Source organism: Columba livia, chromosome 15, assembly GCF_036013475.1.
Source record: "Columba livia isolate bColLiv1 breed racing homer chromosome 15, bColLiv1.pat.W.v2, whole genome shotgun sequence".
In the NCBI taxonomy this organism is placed as follows: domain Eukaryota; kingdom Metazoa; phylum Chordata; class Aves; order Columbiformes; family Columbidae; genus Columba; species Columba livia.
In genome coordinates this window covers 15,378,550-15,391,535 of record NC_088616.1, presented here as the reverse complement: position 1 = coordinate 15,391,535, position 12,986 = coordinate 15,378,550, and the positions used below count along the sequence as shown (strand labels likewise).

The window sequence follows — 12,986 nt, the reverse complement described above, 5'->3', positions numbered from 1 at the left end:
CAACTTGTAGTATTTCTTTCTTGGTAAAGCAGCTCTATTTTCTCTGGAGCAAGCCTTCTGCTTCTACCAAATATTTTGTAATCAACTTCTACACCAGGGGCATCAAACTCCTTTTCACCAGGGGCCGCATCAGCCTCGCGGTTGCCTTCAAAGGGCCGAATGTAATTTTAGGAGTAGTTGTATTTGTACAGTCCTAAAATTACATTCGGCTCTTTGAAGACAACCGTGAGGCTGATGTGGCCCCTGGTGAAAAGGAGTTGGACACCCCCGTTCTACACAGTGCGGAGCAAGACGGTAGGAGAGGCTTTGAAACCAAACCAAACCCTCGTAGGAATCACTGGAGCTGCAGAGACGTGTTGTGCAGGTTCTCAGCTGCCTCTTACAAAAGCAGAAAAACTGAGGCCTCCAGAAACACGTGAAGCAGCTGGAAAAGAGGGGCCACGAAGAAAAGCTACAGCTCTTCTGCTCGTTGTGAAGGCGAAGTACAGCCTGGGTAGTAACCTCTGACTGACAGCAACTTTTACACATTCAACAGCTACAAGAAAACTCTGTTACAAGATTTATTACAAACCTCTGGCTCCCTGGACGGCAGCTGGAGGCTGAAGTCCCAGCAAGCTCTGGCTGGCACCTCCCATCACAGTTTTGCAAGAGGCTCCAGGCATCCTGGGGGCTCTGCCCGGTCAGCAACCCCTGTCGCCAGCTCGCGTCCCCGCCGTGCGCAGCGCAGAGACGGAGTCGTGCTCGGGGCAGGTCTCTGGCCGCTGAACAGACTCATGGCACGCTGCCACACGCAGGACACGCTGTGTTCAATATATTCAGTGCTGCCGTGACTTCATTTCTGTGTTATCTCCAAAAAAACTTGGGAATCTATCTGGATGACAAATGCTATATGTGATAAAAGCAACTTTTTTTTTAACCTAGGAATATTTCTTTCAGCTCTCTTGAGGTCCTATACTTTCATTCAAGCCAGGGATCCTGGTTCTTTATAGGTGCCTGTGCTGACTTCAGTAGTGCAGAGCATTCACCATCAAAGGCCAAGCTGTTGCTGAATCAGGACACACAAAGGCTTCAAGGTATTTTTCCCTTGTCGCTAGACTGCCCAAATCTATGGACACCAGTGTAATGTAAAGGGGTTTTATGAACTCTGCCCATCGACTATTGTAACACTGTCAATACTGAACTACAGGAGGTCCCGACTTGGCTACAGTCTTTTAGGAAAACAGGTATATTTAGCAGCCCCACCTCATTACCTATAATGCTGGGCTGGGACAAAGGGATATGGATGATAAGAAAGGAAATCAAAGTAAGCTCTATTTAAACTACCAGCTTATTCCCAGTCTTAATATACTATTCAGGTCCCAGACCAGTCCAAATGACTTGCAGTAGAGAAACTAGCACCATAAAAACAATGATGATAATAACTAGCTGAGAGGTGAGGGGACTGCCCCAAGGACGTTCCGCTCCCGAGCTGCAGGGTCAGCACGGCCAGGACGGCTCCGAGCGGTCAGATAGAGCAGCTCCCAAGGACTGCAGCTCCTAACACTCACCCTGTGTGCTACTTTCCAGATCGTTTGTGTTGTGCACATTAAAGCTATGCAACACGTCTGATGCAGGTACTAGTAGGGAATGATTTCTTCCCCCATCAAGAATGTGTGGCCACCTCTGGAGTGAAAGAGGACAAAACTTCATCAGCACGCAGCAAAACACCAGAGGCAGAGACAAGCTCTTTATGAGCTTCAGAAGAAATTGGGATACGCAGAAAGCAATTACATTCACTGAAATACAGGTTAACATCCTGATCTTACCCAAAGTCCCTTAACACTGGAGGACAGCGAATGCCCTGGACCTTCACTTCAGAAAGGCAAAGCCCTCAGTACAAAATGAAGGGTAACTGGCATGTTAAACATAATGAGAGAAGTGCCTCCTAATGAATCCTTCCTTGCTTTAGGGAGAGGCATTACGTGATCCAAAAAGAGCTGCATTTTATGCACCCACCTGGTCCAGCTCGGTCTGACCAGCGAGACGCCGGGAGCCGCAGCACCAGGGGAGATACGGAGCCTGCGCTGGCACACGCGCCCCCACCGGCAACGAAGGTCACAGCAGAATCCTTCGGCAGGTGGACGCGGTTCGTGGGCACGTGCAGCCCTCGCCGCGTGTGGATTTCCTACACACAGATGGTAGGAAGCACAAGTCTTCCAAGCAACAACAGCTCAGCCAACTGCGGATGGAGAACGGCAACTTTTAAATTCCATCTGCTCCTTTTTTGTCACCTTCTGTACTCAGAAACACATTCATCAGAATCACAGGCATGCTGGGACACTGACAAATTTTACCATCTCTGGCTTGTCACTTCAATAAGATTAGTTTATTTTAATACTAATTCATTACCCAATTTAATTCTAATTAATTAGGTTTTTACAAGGCCCTGACATGGCAGAGATGCTGGAGACAGACTCAGCTGGACACCAGATGTAGCATCTTTTGTTAGGGTCGAACACCTGCTTCAGAGTGAGATTCCCCAGTTCTTCATCCAGGACCCCGCTTTTCCGTAACATGAGAAAAAGCACACTGAAATCACTGAGACGGACGAGCAGCTTTCCTTTTTGGTGGGATTATGTTCAGGAAAACGGTTCACTTCCAAAATTCTCCACAGATGGCTGAAATCAGAGTTGATTTCCCCATCCTCTTTCCTGGTAGGGGTGCCAGCCTGTCTCTCAACAGAAAGAATATTAAAAGCACATTTCCTCTTTCTCACAGAGAGAGACTGCATGAAAGAAGAGAACACTCCATTGTACCTACGGAACAGCAATAAATCATGAGAAATCATGGAAAATTCGCATAACTGCATTCTTTAGCCAGGACCCAGCTTCCACGGGTCATCCCATTCCTACCTTCGAACACATCACCTTTTAAGATAAGAACACAAATGGAAATAATCAGCACCCGAAATGTTCTCATTTCTACCTATGCTTTGCTACAATACACAAGTTATTACTTCTGTCAGCTCCCTATTACCTGCCACCTACCTATCTGCTTGAAACTAAGCCTGCTCATTACAGGGGGTTGGACTGGATGACCTTCGAAGGTCCCTTCCAACCCAAACTAATCTACGATTCTAAACTCCATCTCTAGCAGTACCAGAAAAAATGAAGAGATCCACCAGGACCAGCCAAGACAAAAAAGGAAGATCTAAACAGACAGGCCTGGAGAGAAACGGGAAGAAGAGGAAGAGCTATGGAGCTGGAAGAAAAAAGAGCAGAAGAGGCAGCTTGAAATACAAAAAGGTGTGTGTGGGGGGGAAAGGTGGGAAGAGAATGGGAAGGAGGAATGGAGAATGGGAAGAGATTGCACGCCTGGGCAGTGATGCCCCCGCCACCTCTGCAAACTGCTCCAACCACATCGCTGTGGCAGAGGCGGGAGGACCCGCAGCCTCTCGCCTCGTCTGACCTTGGTGCGCCCTCCTCTTACACAACCCAGACCTGGGCAGAGACGCAGAACACCCAGGAACTTAAACCCCGTTCTCGTAACGCAGCTGCGGTGGATCCACCCCATCAATACCGCGCAACCCCGCATGTAGATTTATACTTTGAGAAAGGACGGTGTGTTGCTATAGCTCACACTGTTCAAATCGCTCCTCTGCAACAGCGCTGGTACTCATTTTAATAGAGACTATTACAGCATAAATGAGAGGAAAGGACCACTGAACTACGTGGCAAGTTGCCAGGCTGTGCTGCAGCCTCCAGCGGTTATGCTCAAAGAGATTTAAAGTCCAGTACAACCTTGATTTTTAATAGAGTCACATTTAATGAGCTTTAATGTCCACAGTAATAATTTCCTTATTACCTATCCAGGAGTCGGAACTACGATCAGAAAAACGTGGTGCACTCCAGTCCAATGAATGAATTTAATAATGGCCAATACATTATTACCAAAATCATCAACATCATTGCCCTTAATGACTTTTTTTTGTTGGTGTAATTATAATTCTTTGAACCTCAAGCGGAATTGTTGCAGATCACGTAAGTTTGCTGAACACAGCAAACCTGACTGGCTACGGGCCACCCAAATCCCTCACTTCTGCCAATAAGCCATTCAGGGTATATGGCAAAATGGGACAATAAAATCGTACATTTACTTCTATTGGTCAAAAGGCAAAATGCAAACTCATAGATGACCTTTGTTGCCCTCCTGGCTTTTATCTGCACTTTTCCTACTCTGTCCTTGGTCTCCCTTCATCCCATTCACCTCTGACATGAGGGACATCCCACCTCAGAAGCTCAGAGAGCTGAATTTGCCTCTTGCACGTGTCATATAACACGGATAAGCAGACAGATGGTATTGCAGCTGATAGAAAGGGGTGCAAGAAAAAGCCTAATTCTTGTTAATTTTGCACAGAAACAGCTCCACAAACCTCACTGAAACCTGCTCCCTTATTCTGCAGAATAAACCTCCCTCCCCAAGGCAGCTAACGGCACGGTGACGAGCAGCACAGGGACGTTCTGCCACACGCTCCCCATTTCACACCTCGCAGACACACTGGAATGGAAGGCACACGGCTGCCGGCCCTGCGTTCAGGACTATTTATAGCAACATTCCTCGTGCGTGACAGCGATGCAGACAAGAAGAAAGTCAAGATGTTTCCATATAGCCTGGCTTACTGCATGCATGCCCTGGTCTCAAAGACAGTCAACCACAAGGCTCCTCCATCCTTCACTTACAGCTCTTTTCTCCATTTTGTTTACATGAAGCACTTCATATGCACTTACAGGCACTCTGAGAATGCCAAGGGCCCCCCTGTGACTGTGACAAATACCACCAAGTTTTTCCCACCCTGCTACACTCTGCAGCTGATGCTCTCTCCCGTTTGAGCTGGTGACCAGAAGTCAGAATGATGTAGCATGGGACTGGGGCAAAAGGAGAAAAAGCATCACATCTGTTAGAGGCTGGAAACACCCTGAAACCCAGTGAGCTGTTTGTTTTCCTGGTGGAATCAAAGGCAGAAAAGAAAGCAGCTTTAAAAATGCATCCCTTATAAGCTGAAGACAAACCTGGTAACATGCTACAACAGAAGCGCCTCACAAACAGCTAAAAGCAGCTGCGTGAAAGGCAGCAGAATAATAATTATGAATAACAAATCACAGAAGGCATACATAAGAAACACATTCCTGCAGAAGAAATGGTCTAATTACGGGAGGCGACACCCCAGGGGTTGTTCAGCAGCAGCAGAGACACCGAGCTGACCTCCCCGCCGTGCTCTGCCCCCAGCGGCGCTCCCCGGCGCCACGGCACCGGCCCCGCACGGACCCGCAGCGGTAGGTGTGCTGGGGCATAATGACAGAGCAGGGCACGGGGCAGCAGCATCTGCTGCGACTTAAAAACCAGTGCATTTCAAATTCAAATTGCAAGGCAAGAACTACGCCCAAGAACTGGCCGAGTCTCACAGGAAGCTCCTACGGGCAAAGACAGCACGCCTTCAACATTCGGGAAGTGTTTCATGCTTATAAGTTTGTTAGAGCATCCACTAACAACAGTGACAAACTGTCGTTGTACCTCTAACATCCAGGCAGCTCTTCACTTTATAAACCACTCCATCTACACTTCTCACCATCATATTTTTAAGGCTATATAGCACCATAATCCAGTATGAGATGCTGGAACAAGCACGTTGTTAGCAGTAATAAAGTACTGTTGTTTGATGAATGGGAAAACAAGAAGCTACTTCCAGAGAGCTTTGGAGTCATCACAGTGAAAGCTTTTTCTTCTTGTGTTGTTTTCTTTAAACCGGGGCTCTGCCATTTTGCGAGTCTCAAGTCTCCAGCACACGCAGCCTCCGAGGGAAGCTCTGCCGCCTTCCTGACCTCCGGACACCGACCACGGACGTGCTGCGGGATCACCACAGGTTAGCTCCACGCGGACCTACAGCTCGCTTTTATTCTTCTCTTCTCTAACAGAAATGTGTAGAGGGCAAAGCACACGTGAGAGAGTTACAGCGGTGAGATCTCCCGGGTTCTGCAGCACGGGCTCGGCTCCGCCTGATCCCCTCAGAGTGCTGTAGGTGATGGGTCACGTTTTATTGATATCCTTACCTTGATTTACAAAGCCTGAGAATATGTCTGGAGGTGTTGGCTTTGGGGTTATTGCACTAAAAAGTCTCATTCAGGTACGTGAAGGGAAGACAGACTGTACTGGAGGAGAGCGACAGATTCTGTGAAATGTATTTAGCTCGGTGAAAGATGTACTCTATTTTCATGGAGTATTGAATGTAGCTGTGATTAATGGGGCACATATACACTGATAAACAATATTAATTTGTTTTAAGCCAGGTCTGAAAAGATTTCAACCACTTGCTTCCCTGCAGCTATGAAAGTTATTTCCTGCTGTCTGTACTACCTCAAGGGCTAAACCAGCCCTGAAAGGAAGGAAATATTTCCTTTTACTCCACCGGCAGCACCAGCCTATGAAGGCTGCTGTATTGGTATTTCATTTATCATGAACAAATGATATGAATTATTATTATTCGTCCTTACCACTCACCCTCTGTACCAAACTGCCTCAGGGTTGCCACCACACATTCACTCTCTTGCATCAACCCATCAAGCACACTCTCTGCACCATCCCCATCTGCTTCTGCCGTCGGTTCCCCTGGCAGCGCGGATGACCAAGTGCATCTTCAGGACCGGACGCCAGCAGCCTACCTGCGACTTCTTGTGGTGACTGAAAACCCCCAACTCCTTCCAAATTGCCAGGGATGGCGCCGCCTCCTTCGAGCACCCTCACCAGCTCCCTCAGCCGCTCGCACTCCTCCTGGAGCTGCTGCTGCTCCTCCTTGCGCTGCTGCTTGGCCAAGCTCGCTGGGTTCATGCTCAAGTGGAGAACTTTGGTTCTGCTGGGGTCGTAGTCGCCCTGCGCGGCAGAAACAGAGGCAGATTGAGTAACCGACTGAACCTCCAAGTCCACCCAACCTGTGCCACTCTTTGCGTGAAGATGAAAATGTTACGGCAGAAAAAGGGACACGTGAAGGCAGTGAAGACGTTTTCTTCCAATACTTGAAGTCAACCAAACCCAGTATTGCTTCTCCTTCTCTTGCTACTCGCTCCTTAAGCAAAAAACCAAAACAAAACACCAAACCTACAAAAAAAGACCCACTCAAGAGAGCTCACTCCCTGGCTGACAGCTCCGCAGTTCAATTTAACTCCAGCAATGAAGTTTTATAGCTGTATTTTAAATCTCTTGATAGCAGGAGATTATAACGAACACACAGATACACCCTTAAACTACAGCAGGACACTCAGTACTCTCCTAATTTATTACTCATAGGAGCCAGCAACATCCACATGACTCCAGTGCTGGAGTCATCTGCAAGTTGTACCTGCTCGTCCCAAGCAAGTGAACAGGTATTTCATTTTATACGTTTCCCTCAGAGGTGAGTTGTATTTATATCAGTTTAAATGGTCAAATCCTAAGATAGCAAATTGATATTCTTTCAAAGTGAGAGGAAAACACTGATGTTAGGTTTGTGATTTCAGAGAGACCATTTTCATATAAACTCCAGGAAGCCTCGCAACCATAAAAGCAGTAAAGCATGTGCTAATGCTGGCTTCCACGGCACTCTGCCCAGCTGAACCCACAGCACTGCCTGCAGAAAAAAAGGCTTTTATATGGTAATATTTCTCCTTCAATTAAATCTCAGGACCTAAAGTGATTTTGTAAACATTAATTAACCCTCAAGAGCAGCATGAGGTACGTATTATCCCAATTTTATCATTTCATTTTCATTAAAGATGTGCGGGAACTTTATGTGGGGTTTTTTTCATGCAAACCAGAGCAGAGAGTGAGCAACTTCATCCTGAATTGTTGGTCAGTGCTGGTATGAGACCCCAGAAGATCCCATTTCCAAACATCTTTTATTGAAAATACTCCATCCGCACGCTGTAAAGTATCTCTGCCCACGGCAAGGAGTGAGGTGCCGAAATTTTGCCGCCCCAGAGCCTGGCAGCAGATGCAGCACTGGCTCAAAAATGGGTTTGACAAGTTCATGGACAACAGCTCCACAACTGGACCCTGACAGGGGGGGCACGGGCGCATCTTCCAGCATCTCCGGCTGTTGGGGAGCAAGTCTGTGGGCTCTTCCAAAGAGCATCTTCCATCATTGCAGTCAGTGATGCTCTTCAGGGCTGGACGGACTATGGGTAAGGGCCAGCTGGACATTTTGTACGTGATGTTTGCTACATCTCACAGCTGTTGTCACACTGCCCAAGCCTCACGGTGCTCGGAGAACAACGGGAACATCTCAGAGGGCAACACTGTCCTACAGCCCCACAGCAATGGGGCTTTGTGACCCATTTCCACAAGGAGGTCTAGACAGACAGCCTGGACTGGACAGACAGGTCATCAGGACCAAGACATGAGACAACCGCACTGACAGCCTTGGCCAAGAGAAACTCAGCAGAAAACTGAAGGAGTGGGACCACACTTGGCATCTTGGAGATGTAGAACAGAGGGAACACAAACCAGCTGTAACAGCAGCTTATTAGACACATTCTCCCCAGCATCACACTGGCATTTACAAACCTCTTTCTGCACCCAGCTACCTAACTTCTCATGCTATTTGCATTTCAGGACTGTTCCAGACAGGTCAGGGCGCTCCTCACTCTCGTGTTTGCCTTTCAAGGGAAGAGATTCACCCTTAAAGTTTGCCACGGGGTTTACGCCGGCTGCCAAAAGGATGCTCTGCAAACCGGAGCCGCGGAGCCCGTTTCCCCTCGTGCAGCCACAGTATTTCTGACAAGCCGTGAAGGGCGGGCAGAGATCACAGCTCCTGGCCCCGCTGGCTCCGGCTCACGGCACCGAGATCACCAGCCCTGCAAAGGCACCAGATGGCACAAGGGTCTCAGCGAGGAGCAAAACCCTGCAAACCCGGAGGTGTTGCTGCACCCTGCCAGGGCTGCTTGCAGGTAGTTTACTCTTTTACAATGTATCTCGGGCCTTTCTACAAAGCCCTGCCATGAAGCCGCAGTGCTCTGGCTCTTAGAGCTCTCTCAGCCCATCTATCCTCTCCTTTCACAACAAGCACCCTTGATAAATCGCGCTCTAAAACTCAGCACTAGGACTCAGCCTTATTTTGGGGGCTCAGCAGCGCTTCTGAGCATGTCAGTCTGAAGCTCCACTGAGGTGAATATCTTGAAAATCCACCGTGATAGGAAGGCTGTGGCAGAACCCATCTCATTTAACATTTCTGGGAGATCACTAACATACTTGCTAGGCTACTCACATTCTTGGGCTAGGGGCAGTAGCTTTCTCTTTATTCTACACAGCACACATCAAACCAGCACATTTCTCCCTACAGCTAAAATATTAGTGCTGCTGGTTTATATTATAGTAAAGCCTAAAGAAACCAAGTGAGACAGGGATCCCAGAGTGCCAGGTGCTGTACGAACCCCACAAGAAACTACCACCTGAAGCCCAAAAACCAAACCTGAAGCACAGTTTGCGAGGAGCACCGAGGTGTGGACAGATGGACTCTCCAGTTTGAGGCTCCTTAGCAGAACTGTAGCAAAAGAAAACCTGTCTTGGAGATGACCCTCCTCACCACTGGACCATACAGCTGCACCAAGCAGAGCGTCACTGAAGTCTCTGGGAAATTTACTGACACTCTATGGATTTTCAACTAAACGCAGGAAGTTTTCCATGGAAACAGTGCAGACTGGAGCCAATTTCGATCAAAGGGGTCGGTCGCATGTGTATGTAATACCAGACAGCCAAAACGGTATCACAGCTTCAATCGTTTGGAGTGTTCTTCCACACTTCTGAAGGTTGGGAGTGACTTAAGTTGGCTCCTGGAAGAGTCATGGCTGGGAACCATTAAATATAACAGACAGCAAAGCGACATTAAAAATCTCACTAGCATTTGAGGAAATGAAACCCTGATGCTAGTAAGAAACCAGAGACTGAAGAAAGCAAACAACCTCCTCCTGGAATCCCTTTAGCTCTGCAAAAAGTAAACTGCTGGTTTTCTCTGTCAAATGCTCTTTCCCCCCACAAATAATAAGTCTCACTGATCAGAATTTTGTCCAGAAACCTGGAAGGTGGTGGTTTGAGTGCTGGCAGACCTAAACCAGATTTGCCCATTTAGAAAATCATTTCTAATCTAGGGCCACTGCTGAGGAAGAGCCAAGAGTGGTATCTGAGAAACAAGGCACAGAAGAGGTGGCCAGACCCTGTGAACAGGAGCTGGGACTCCCACAACAGCCGCCCAGGAGCAGCTGCTGCTTCCGTGCTGAACAAACTCACGCAAGGAGGAATTGACTAAGAGAGTTAAAAAGCATCTTGCAACAAGTAGTGATGTACCCCTGGTTTCTCCAAGAAGCATGGAAAAGTGTGCTTCGGGTTTGAAACTTGGCCTGAATATAAGAGCTGACCAAATCCACCAAAGCTCATAGTGCCTTTAAATAGAAGTACGAGACATTTGGGGGATGCAATCAACACATGACCTATAGACAGTCCCTTTGTTGGAAAACCATCCTGTCCCTGGTTCATTCAGCAGATAACTTGGTAAATTGTTCCGCTCATCATGGCCAGTGTCACAGAGAGCAAAGATGATACATTACTGCTAGTTTCTCAGCAGCATCCCCTCTTTGCCCCTATTTCTCCCAATACCTTAGAAACCGGAAATCATAGAGATGCTGAAGAGTAAATAACTTGAACTAAAGAGAACTGCTGGCATTCATTGATTCTTCTTTCAAGGAATAACGTCGAGCCAGTAATTCAGATTTGTCAGAAAAATGTACACAGTGCTTTATTTAGGAGGAAGCAATAAATACCTTGATTGATTGCAACCAAGTCTGGTTGACACTTAATAGTACAGTGAGTTATTCATTCCTGGAAAGCAAGATGCTAACTAGCTGATTTGGTGCTTGAGGCAGCAAAAACATTTTGTGCTCTCCGAAGGGCACCAGACATTTTCCAGAGACGCTTTGTTGACTCCACGGGTTAATATGTCCTGCAATTTGTGAAATAATGTTGTTTTGATGCATTATCCCACAGGTCCTACAGATCACTGAGAAGAACCATCCCACCACTTCTGTCCTGGTCACGCAGCCGTTGTGCAAGACAGCACCGCAGATGCAATATTGTCTCAATGCAATATGTCCTAAGCACACACTGGGATGTGGCAGAACTACTTAGTAAGACTCTGGTTATTGATAAACTTTCTGACAACAGGCTATGGAAAAGAGAATTTGCAACAGGGCTAATTTGCCACCTAGAACAGAAGTGAAACATCTCCCGTGTGAGGAAAGGCTGAGGGAGCTGGGGCTCTGGAGCTGGACAAGAGGAGACTGAGGGGGGACTCATTCATGGGGATCAAGATGGAAAGGGGGAGTGTCAGGAGGATGGAGCCAGGCTCTTCTGGTGACAACCAGTGACAGGACAAGGGGTAATGGGTGCAAACTGGAACACAAGAGGTTCCACTTAAATTTGAGAAGAAACTTCTTCCCGGTGAGGGTGGCAGAGCCTGGCCCAGGCTGCCCAGGGGGGTTGTGGAGTCTCCTTCTCTGCAGACATTCCAACCCGCCTGGACACCTTCCTGTGTAACCTCATCTGGGTGTTCCTGCTCCATGGGGGGATTGCACTGGATGAGCTTGCCAGGGCCCTTCAACCCCTGACACTCTGGGATTCTGTGATACACGCTCCAGACGCTGCTGCCTGCCTGCCTTCCCACCTCCACCTCCCAGCCTGAAAAAAACGGCTCTGAGGAGATAATTGTGCTGATGCTACGTGTCATTTTTTTAAACTGTATTATTGGCAAACAGCCAGTATGTTGGTCTGCACATTGAAATTACAGCTCAAAAACTTCATAAGTAATCTCCCCATTAGGGAAGAATCAGTCAAGTGACGAAGCAATGAATGAAGACAGGACTGCTTTAATCTCTGCAAAACAGAAACTTTTCCTTTAGAAGTGGAGTTGTTGAGAAGAACAATGAAAGCTGCCAGTGACAGCACCTTGAAAAGGGCTGAACTTCTTCTGGCATCTCTCCTGGCTGTTTGAAAACTGCACAGTCCCAATTCAGGGATGTCTTTCTCCAGGTGCAATAAAAGCCTTTCTCTCTACTCAACTCACTTTCACAAGCCCACAGGTAAGAATAAAGTACTTAAAGCCATGTGGACTACTTTACATTTGATGAAACATTCACTGCTTAACAACTCCATTTAAGATCTATTCATCTACCACAGATATTTCTGATCAGAAGGTAGAAATGTTAGCAAAGGGAATAGTCTCAACTGCTGTGAATCCATTTATCTAACATCGCTAATGAAATTAAAGAAGTTCATACGTTCCCAAGGAGGCAATGACTGTCAGGATGCAGTGTCAGCAAACACTGTCACGGATTTTCAACTGACTTCACATCCTCATAGGCTCCTCCTGTTTAATGCATTTGAAAGCAAAGTCGTCAGAACCCATACATGAGGCTGACATGCACTTGAGTGCCTTATTTTTTTCATAGTCTTGGTGCCTATCAACCTTAAAAGACTGTGATTTCGGAGCAGCACAATAAATTCTGGTGGAGCATATGGACAGCTGAGTTTAATCGCTGCTCGCTGGCAGTGTAACAGATTGTGCTTGCCCCTGCTGAGAAAAGGCTGACGACTGGAAGCTCTTCAAGGAAAGGACCATTTCTTCTTTGTGCATCTCTCGCATATGGGGAGCATCACCCAGGTACAAGCAATACACACTGCGGCTTACTTAGCTAAGTTTCCATCCTGACTTCTCAAGAGAAACATCTCTGATGTTTCTGGACTGGGATGCGTTATTCAATACTGTGGAACTTAAATAGAAACAATCCAAGGAGCTTAGTAGACTATATCAGCTTTAAAGAAATAATAGGTCAGTAGTTACCTTGGAAAAACACCCAAAATAAAGACTGCATCTGTCTGTAGGGTACAGATGGGAAAGTTTCTTATACAGAGACATAAAACATAAAAAGCAT

The 12,986-nt window shown here is 47.1% G+C and overlaps 1 protein-coding gene across 8 annotated transcripts in view; it reads right to left on the bottom strand.

The window, feature by feature from the left end:
* The window catches only part of MAD1L1 (mitotic arrest deficient 1 like 1), a 349,235-nt gene that overhangs the window by 117,925 nt on the left and 218,324 nt on the right, over positions 1-12,986 (bottom strand). For all 8 annotated transcript variants that reach the window (XR_010466404.1, XM_065031475.1, XM_065031473.1 and 5 more), the window contains one exon: positions 6,696-6,903. Coding sequence is in view for 7 of the 8 variants with exons in the window: in XM_065031475.1 (XP_064887547.1) it covers positions 6,696-6,903 (208 nt within the window). In the remaining variant the exon portion in view is untranslated. The remainder of the gene's footprint in view (positions 1-6,695; positions 6,904-12,986) is intronic.